General features: G+C 39.8%; 1 protein-coding gene across 1 annotated transcript; it reads right to left on the bottom strand.

The window, feature by feature from the left end:
• Positions 1-496: 496 nt before the first annotated feature.
• Positions 497-8,216, bottom strand: hsd3b7 (hydroxy-delta-5-steroid dehydrogenase, 3 beta- and steroid delta-isomerase). The gene is made up of 6 exons (XM_062407201.1): positions 7,951-8,216; positions 5,872-6,027; positions 3,652-3,760; positions 2,887-2,986; positions 2,615-2,777; positions 497-1,625 (listed from the first exon to the last, which is right to left on the bottom strand). The coding sequence occupies exons 1-6, from the start codon at positions 8,108-8,110 to the stop codon at positions 1,213-1,215; spliced, it is 1,101 nt and encodes a 366-aa protein (XP_062263185.1). The 5' UTR covers positions 8,111-8,216; the 3' UTR covers positions 497-1,212.
• Positions 8,217-10,189: the final 1,973 nt, after the last annotated feature.

Here is a 10,189-nt window from a genome sequence, read left to right as displayed (position 1 = left end):
ATACTTGGTTTACCACTCCTGCAGGCCTGTGTTTGAATAATCCGCAACAATTTCTACACTTCCAAAGACCCACACTTCAGAATGTTTTGTTTTCGTTCAGGGAGGCCATCAGAGGTTCAGTTGGGGATTGTGAGTCATTTTTTATGGTTTCCCTTTCATTCCAGCAGGCGTGGAACTGTCATGAGGATTGCCATGGAAAACCACAGAAATGGGGGACACCCCTTGCATACTGGAACACGTCAAGTTATCCTGCAAAGGCAACTCCCATATACTCAGAAAAACAATACATGTTGTCTAGCTGGTTGTTATGGAGTATGAAGGTATGTTTCCAGAGGGAGGCACCCCTACATATAAAAAAAGATCGTCATATCCAAGGAAACCCAGACGTAGTTAACTCAAAGTGAAGAAATAGTGAGGGCATTTGACATTAAGAGTAATGTCTGCAGAGGGACCAACTTTCACAATGGCACATCAAAATAAAAACATGTGAATGAAATCACGGACAAACAAAAATAATCTTTATTTAAAATTATTCTATTAAACAGGATTCTGTTTCTGTCATTTAAACGGTAAATGTTCTTAAAGTATGCAGTGTACAACATTTATATCAATAAAATATATTACCATATACATGTAATTTATTGCTTTTAAATATATCACGGTTACAATGCTGATGTAAAACATTAACAACATAAATGTTAATAAATGAACAAATAATTAAACTATATTTTCTGTATAACTAAGCTATAAATGCTGGACACACATGAATGCAGTAATAAAGGTTTTGCACCAATCTGACTATTGCCTTTACAGACAAAATCAGTGTCATATATTAAATTAACTCATTAAAAAAAAAAAGGCACCTTTCTACAGTTTAATGTGCAACATTGGCTTTTTCCTTAATAACACCCTTTAACGTCTCCTTTTATTTCTGTTCTGAAATGTGCAACTATGTGCACATTTCAGGAAGATTGGAAGCTGTATTAGTTAGTGGTACACAATGCCCTCTTTGGGAGATTGCAGACCAAGATAGCTGTTGTCAATCAATAACATATCATTAAAGATCTTTCTGATCTGAAATTGAATAATTCATAGTATAAGATGTCCCTCTTGTATGGTCATCAATAGCAGGGTGCTCCTTTTTCATGCGGCATACATGTGATGTATTGTGATTCTACATATCAGCTTCTGATGCGTGTTGCAGTAGTCACATTATGATTTTTTTAGGTGATCCAGAGGGAATGTATCAACCCAACTCTGTGTGCGGGTTTGACACTGATCCCAGTCGTACAGGGGGCGATACTGGAAGTAACGTAGGGCTTTGTCTGTGAGCACCGTGAAGGAGGTAGAAGCTACGGCCCACGTGTAACTGTTCAGCAGCGGTGTGAAGTTATAAACGGGGCTCAGTATCCAACGGAGCAAGTCGTTCATCAGGGCCATGAACCAGACCACCGTGAACGGAATGCGGACTTTTCGGAAGTTAAACTTGGAGAGGAAGAGCATGTTGAAGTTCTCGTAGCTCTTGTAGGGTGAGTCATCGTAGCAGAAGAATGCCTCACCTCCGACCGTCTGCGGGCGCTCCCTCAGGGCTCGGGCTGCCAGCACATGCATCCAGGCCACGTTGCCTAGCACCACATACAAATGGATAAATACCAGATTGAATCATCAAAGAAGTAAACTTTTAACTTGACAAATAACAACAAAGATTAGAGAAGGACCCTAGTTGCTTCATATCTATGACAACATTACACAGATATATTCCCATCTGGGCATCGATCTATCTATTTTTAGGGTCTTGTTTATTGTTGTATTTGAGCAGATGCTTCACCTCCTAACAGAGATCTACAGAGTGTAATGTACTGACAGTGTAATACATGTAGGAGTCAAACTATAGAACTGAATGTATACTACATGTACAACTACAGGTTGGCCCTTACATCTGTATGTTTTGAGGCTGCTTAAAATATCAACCACTGATACATGTTGGCTGATACTCAGGGTCAAATGCAATAATGGGGATGATGAGATTCAGTCATGATACCATGACAGAACTCTGAGAGCTCACACCTCTATCCGAATCATCAACACTGACACAAGCATGTTGAGTCTGAACCAAAATAGCATTATCTCTTCTGCCAGTATTCAGTGTGTTCATTTTGCGTCACGCCCAGATGACTGGATGATACTGTTCACGTAGACTTGTTATCACAACAAGGAATCTGGATCTGGCTCCTCTGACTGTGCATTCTCTTTCATGTTATACCATCTTTATTTATTTTGATGTCATCATACTTTTACCTCACTGGCTGGTTGTTGTTGATGCCTCAACTTGAGAGACCATCAGGTTTCTAATGTTTAATTTCATCTGAACTGCTCGTTAAAAGATTTCCGGTGACTTGCAGAGGAAGTGGCTGCATGTACTTCTGCTTTTAGTTCATGTCCTGAACATAAGTCGTGTGAGGCAGTTATCAGTTTCTCCTCTGCTGAGTGGTACTACATGCTTTCAGAACTATCAATAGATCACAAGTTGGTTTGACTTGTAACACCACGCTCAAGAGTTTCTCAGACACGTCTCTAAAGCTGGGGTTATATATATCAATAAGTTTAGACTCACCTGCGTAAACTCGCCCATGTTCAGTACTGTCTGGGATTCCCCCGATAATGAAGCCACCACATTTAATTCCCTGTTTGTAGAAGTCCTTTATCAGCTCATGCCCTTCGCCATAGATCCCCGTCGGCCTAAGGGAGCACGTGTGTAAAAACTTTCCACCTTTCAGCTGGAAAGAAAGCAAAGCTAGAAGTCAGTGTTAGGAATCGGATGGGGAGGTAAACAGAACATGTACAAAAACATGTACACAATGTTTTCTTCAAACTGTAATAAATTACCTCTGTGCCATTAGCTGCAAGCACAATTTTCTCAGCCTTTGACTTGGACTTGGGGTAGGTCATAGCGTGGCTCACATTGTAAGGTGTATCTTCATTGCCCCTGAGAAAAAGAAAAAGTAAAACATTCAAAGGAAGTATGCAGGTGTTTTTTTGAGTTTGTCCTCTATGCGAGAGAAATGTGAGATCAAGGGTGATGAAGGAAATAGATAGACTGAATCTGGTCTGTGCCACGTCTCCTCTTGCAGCTTTCCACTCAGTCTTTCCAGCAAGAGCAGACAAGGGTTAGTTCTTTTCCTCCGACACAGCCTCATGATGTAATCAGGGAAAGAATGTGAAAATTGCTCTGGAGGTAAAGCTGTGTAAGTGCAAACACACACGTACTCACACACTTACAAACAAACAAACACACACATTTTCACACACCGTCAGAAACAATGCCATGATCCCTGCACATGACAGGTGGAAGTTTTTCAGCCTCCTACTTTAAGCATTGATATGTAATGACTGCTGATCATTTTAGTCAAACATATTTGTGTTTAAGATCTTTCCAGACAGCCATTAACCAGTTGATACTGTGTGTTGCCATCTCTGTCTTCACCCTATCAAATGTCCTCTCTACCGGCGTCATACTTTCCATGATGGTACGCTCCGGCCAGGAGAAAGAGAGGATTCAAGAAGGTGAACAAAGAAGCACAAGACAAAGAGCCAAAGCAAAACCAAATGGAAAAACAATGAAAAAAAAGGATGACATTTCTTTAGGGCTACCTGATAAAGTGGTCTCCATTGACGTTGGGACCAATAACTTCCATGCTGCTGGTGTAGACCAGACACTGAATGTCACACTCCACACAGGCATTGATGACATTCTCCGTTCCTGAGAAGAGAGATGGAGGATACTCAATTTGGAAAAACAAGACTTGAATATCATTGGGTAACATAAGCAAAGTCAATACGTTTCTAATCTTCCAAATTCTTGGGATAGACCTTGGCACAGTCCCGTTATCTTACATACACACATTATATATATAGTTTCAGAAAAGCGGCTCAAGCCATTGAGACATAGACATGTTAGCAGTGGTGTGTGAGGTGGTGCTTTTCGTTGATTTAACTGCTAATATCTGCGTGCTAACATCTTGACAATGTCAATGCTAACTTTTGGATTAAAGAAAGAATGATGTTCAGCATGTTTGACAAGATCAGATTGTAACCTCCACCAAGGAGGCTATGTCTTCACCACTTTCCATTTGATCGTTGGTTTGTTTGTAAGCAAGATTATACAAAGGCGGACAACTATGAAACTTGGAAGGACGCAGTACGTTTCTGGTGAGAACCAGTTCAATATTGGTGTGAAGATTTTATTTATTTTCTTCCCTTTTCTTTAAGAGGGATGAGATGGACTGTTAGTGGCATAAAACTCAAGACATATGCCCTGAATCAGAACACTATTTAAATACCCTAATCTGTTAATATGAGCAATATCCTGAGTTTGGATCTTACATGGAGATTCACATCAATAAAAAAACACATTTATAGTTTTAATAAAAGCATCTGACATCCTGCTGAAAATGAGATTCATTATGTATTTCCTTAGAAACACAGGTCAAAGCCAGGGAATTCCAACAAATAAACAAAAGAATTTCCTGATAGGATAAGGGTGGAAATATTTTCTGTTTCAGTCATTGCTAAGTTCCATTTTACTTCCAAATCCCACAAATGAAGCAATTCAACTATTGAGTGTTGTCTGAGCATCCAGAGCCTGAAACATCTTATTCCTTTCATTGTTTGAGAAAAACCACACCAATGAAACACCGAATTATACAGTACAACAAGTTTCATCCACATGAAATCATCCAAGACAATATAATACACCACCCTGCTTCCCCAAATATTCCCGAGAGCCAAACAAAAGTCCCTAACAAAAGACCATTGTCCTTTTTTTATAAGATCTGATACAAACGAAACACCCAGCTGTTTGAGGAAATCACCGAGCCTTTTCAAACAATTAAACTTTTATTTGAAATGTTTTTGAAAACTGTGTCTCGAAGCAATAAATTGATGATGATTGAGATGTAGGAGATCACTGGGAGACTAACCTAGAGTTGAAATCTTTCCGGATACCTATACCTTGATTTATTGGCTGATCACCAACACCAGAGCTTTAAAAAAAATAGCAGCTTTTATTATGTGGGTAATGTGTGTAATATGCCACTGACCCTGTATGGAAGTGACCATAGCCATCATTGTTGTTTGGCATATTACTAGTGTTAAATTGGAAACAAAAACTATCCAAGTTCAGGTGAGTGTTTATGCCAAATGCGAAAGAATTCCTTCACAGCGTTCCAGAGACATCACTTTCACAAGATAAGAAAAATAAGCTTTTTGAGGCCACCGTGAACTTGATCTTCGACCTTTATCAACCAAAATCTAATCTGATCATCCTTGTGTCGAAGTGAATATTTGTAATATATTGGAAGTAATTTCCTCAAGGCATTCTTGAAGGACAGGGTTTTATCCGAGTGAAACTAATATACTTTGAACACATGGTTTTTAGTACTTAAACTCTTGTTTTTGCTGCAGTCCGATGTGATATTTATGGCAAATGATTCACAGCCTCATTAAACTACCTCAGGATTTTGTTTGTTTTGTCTGGCAACCAGACATCAATGAGTCAAAACAAAACATCAGGACACACACACGCACACGCACACACGCACACACACACACACGCACACGGCTTAAAAATAATCTTCATTTCAGTTATATTTTCGGGCACTCAGTAAACCTGCCATCTACCCAGTTTTAAATATCCAGATTAGAACCACACCACAAAGGAGCAGTTACAGTAAAAGGATATGACACTTTTTTTCCCACAAGTCCTTGAAAAATCATCGAGGGTGTGGATTTCCTCTGAATTTATCCACGCTTTCCACAGAAACAAACAAAAAAACCCACAAACCCAGCCTCCCTTTCATCATCTTGTCTCACCTGTGAGATTGACAGCATAGATTAAGGTCGCTGGGACTTTGTGCCAGACATCCACGATACTGGCCATGTGGATGACGACGTCCACTCCCCGCGAGGCCTCCAACACGTTGCTGTAGTCTGTGATATCCCCCTGGATGACCGTCACCTGTGTCCGCTCTGAGGGAAAAACAGGAAGACACAACTTCAAAATGTGGCACTGTATGTGACCCAGCATCATTACGGATTCCCTAAAAGCTCTACAAAGCATTTCCATACAAATGTCCCTCAGTAGAGTGCAGTGTTCCACCCAGGCCCAACAGTCCCCTTATATTCAATAAACTCTTGATACCCTACAGAATTCTCTGCAGGTTTTTAATTCCATTTGTCATGCAGCAGCTGAAAAAACATTACTACTCCTCCAAAAATATTTTAAATCTGTAAAATCAATGTTTTTCTTTTATTTATAAGGATTTTCTACACACTCATGGATATTAATCCCCTAAATTTGTCTGGTTTTATTAATCAAGAACCATTAACTATTCTCTAACAAATTAGTAGAAATGTCAATTACGTTACTATTTGGATCTGCAGCAAATTTGTCAAGGTCCTTTGGACACATGTTAAAACTATTGAGGATATCTATTAACTAATGATTCCCAACCAAGTCCATAGTATTATGAAACTTACAAATCTCCATTGTGGTTAAAGTTGTAAGAGCTCACCCTTTTTTCAACAGTGATACTATTTTAAGTCGCTGTGTAAAACTGGAAATATTACTACTATTACATAATACAAATCATATAACTACTATAACATGTGATGCTTTTTCTGGACATTGTATTGGGAAACCATTACTGAGATACCTAATTAATCTTGTGCATAAAACATAATGTGTCTTCTTACATCAATCACATATTAACTTGTGTGCACAAGATAATAACGTATGTGTATTAAGACTTATGTCAATCAAGGAGCTTCGTACACCTTATAAAAGCAAATAGCCAAGAAGTTAGTGAATTTCAGAATCCCCCTCAATGTCAGAGAGATACACTCCCTCCCTGGTAGACACAATACTGCGAAGTCCTGTCCTGCCGTCCCTGACGCCACTTAAACATATCAGATTTCATGGTGTCTTGTTATCGCACATGGAGGTCATGTACCTGAGGTTTATCTGAGCTCTCATTCACTGTCCTTGAAATGCTGAACGATAACAAATAGGTCTGTCATGCAAAGCAGCTTTTCAGGGTCAGACGTCTCCGGAACTTTGCAACTTTGGAAACATTTACTAAGGATAGAATGGAAGATGTTTTCCTCCAGCTGGAAACATAAACCATATAAAAGCACACGTTTAGTCTTGTCACCTTCCTGTTGGACGCCTCTAATGGGTGTCACTGAGAATGAACTTTAGCTGATCTGTCACCGGATCAAAGTGCACTGCGTCTACAACAGAGCCCTGCACTCTGACAATGAATGTTGGAAGCTGAACGAAGCCAGTTCCACTGAGGGATGAGGCGTCTCTTGTTTTTCGAGACACAGACTTCACACGAACGCCGTTGTTGAATGTAATTTACTGTATCTATGTAACTTAATACACACTTTTGACACCAGGAGTAACACATTACTTAGCATTTATTTAATTTATTGACTTTTCTCAGCAAATAAAGAAAGAACAGTCACAAATGGAAGTTCAACCACATCAACTCACAACTCTGGTTCCAGCACACGCCCATGACATCATTCAACATATCTCCTCTTACAAAATGATCCGGGGGTGACAACATTGACAAAGTCTATACATATAGACGTATAGACTGAAAGGACAGCTGCCTGAGGAAGTGCCTCAGGAAACGTATGGCAGTTGACTCTCCAGGACATGCAATGTTCAGATGTTATCTTAGCAGCGTATAACTGTGTGACAGCAAAGCATGTGAGGGAAATGAATATCATGCCCTGTTGTTGTTTTTACTAAACCACCCATACCTGTTTCAGGACTTGACAAGTTATTTAAAATTCACATTAATTATCTCATGTTCAAGCTGATGGTAAGAGACCCAAATCGTGTTTTAAACAGAAACACAAGAAACCCGACTCCTTTTTTACCTGAGCTCAGTCCGTTCAAACTGGGATCCACGTGTTTGTCGAACACCCGCACCTCGCGCAGGTCGTCCTCCTTCTCCAGCAAAACCCTCAGCATGTGCCGGCCGAGGAACCCGCACCCTCCGGTGATGAGGTAGACGAGAGGCCGCTGAGTGTCGGACATCGTGCCGCTGAGTTGTGGAGCAGAGTCGGTGTCAGCTGCTGCTTCTCTGGGGCTTTGCAGTCTGTGAGCCGTGTACCGCTCGGCTGTCAATTCTGACCGGTTTAGACCGGACGCGGAAGCGCTGCACCCGCCCCCTTACAGAAGTGAACTGTTCGTATAGGCTGCGATTTTAAACGATACAAATGACATATTGTTTATGATATAAATGATCGAATATGCATCTCATACTTTGGATTTCCCTTCTGTTGTCCTGGAGTTTCAATTTCCCCGATTTTTCCAATTATACAATTTCCCAACTGCCCATCCCATGTCGTGAACAGGGCTGTAACTGGGCGTGAGAGAAAACAAATGCTTCTCTTACATTCATCACTTTTCCTGCCAGAGTAAAGTCTAAAGAAAATGTTGACATCAAAGTCATACTGAAATGGAGACATTTTCTTAATTTAACATTGTGAGATTAAAGTCGAAATAAAATATATCAAAAGAGAATTTGTCATATTAAGACATTTTTGTAAAAATTGTTTTGATATTAAGTCAAAAATAATTATGTCTGAGAATGAAGTGATATCTTTCCCGACCTGGCAACCCAACATTCTTCGTTTTGATGGATTTTAGCTGATCTTTAAACTTAGTGATTCATTATTCATTGAGCCCCTGTGTTTTCGTAAATTCCCACTGATAACTGTCAAGCTGTTAACTGTGAAATATAACATTGTTGTGAAGAAATAAACAAATCATTTGACATGGTTCCAACATCACCTATAGGGACTTCAGGGGGTCTGTGGTGTGTATCCACGGTCCCCAGTCTTGCAATTCATCTTTTTTGTGTTTGACAGGAAGTCACCTGAGTTTGAGCAGGAACATCAAAAAGGAAAACACCCCTCTGAACATCTGTGAAGGAACTGAGAGGGTGACTACAGAAAAAGCACATCTATGTTCATCCAAGAACATGCAACTCAGTGTTAAATAATCTTTCACACAACTTTCTATAAAACATTTTTTTCTCAAAACCTGCATCTCTCCCTTTGTGTTTGATTGCAGTGAAGTTTAGATCTTCTGGATGCATATACGTGGTGTCTGTTCTTAGTGTGACTGAATGTGCCTTATCCACTAGATCAGTGTTGATCGATGTGAGCTTCCATTCATACTCACATAGCAGTGAATCAGCATTACTTAATTGAATGTGTAAATCTGTGGTGGATCCAGATCCACTGTTCGGACCACTATGACTCCTGATGGGGTGTGCAACATCATATTAATTGGACAACATGACGATAGCAAAAAAATTAACACTTGAATTTTTAGAAATGCCTCATATTATACTATATTAAAATATCACCTCATATTAAGGGAGTCATGAATTTTCACCCAAGGTGCTTCCTGAATCCAACACAGATCTAACAACTCATTCGCCCATTTTAGGATGTGTGTCAAACATATCACCGTTGATGACTGTTGATGTGATGCTCCTAAAACTATAAGGAATATGATCTCTTTCCCTAGCACTGTGAGTCTGTGCGTTGGCCTATGAACATGTACATCTCATTGATATTTAATACATGCTCCTATCAGTTGTTTGTCTTTCTTTTCTAAAAAAAATACAAAAAAAAAAAAATGTACTTCTCTGATAAATGTTTGTGTTGGTGTGGTGCATTCACCCTCTTGATGTGTGATGTGTTCCTCACGGCCTCATTCTGTGTTCAAAGTTGCTGGTTCCTCCCTCTCCTCCATCCCCGCCTCTGTTCAATCAGCTTTGTAAAGTTGTTGTTTCTTCGGACAATTTTTTTTGTTTTGCCCAATATCCCTTCTCTCCACAGAGAAAACAAATGTCCCAATCATCATTCCACATGCGTCTCCCATCCTTCCTTGAAATCCTCTTCTTTTGAATCAGCGATGTACCTGTGAACATTGTCAGCTAGACTTTAGGCAGATCAGTCTCTCTTTTCTTTTTCTTCTTCGCATGAACTGCATGTGTTTTTATAAAGCTCTACCTGAGTCTTGACACTTGATGCCTGTACGTTTTAACAGGCTGAACAACATCAGGTCACTTCAACAATCCGCGATGTGGGCTGGATCCAG

Source organism: Platichthys flesus, chromosome 16 (assembly GCF_949316205.1).
Source record: "Platichthys flesus chromosome 16, fPlaFle2.1, whole genome shotgun sequence".
Lineage (NCBI taxonomy): Eukaryota > Metazoa > Chordata > Actinopteri > Pleuronectiformes > Pleuronectidae > Platichthys > Platichthys flesus.
This window is presented reverse-complemented; position numbering and strand designations above follow the sequence as displayed.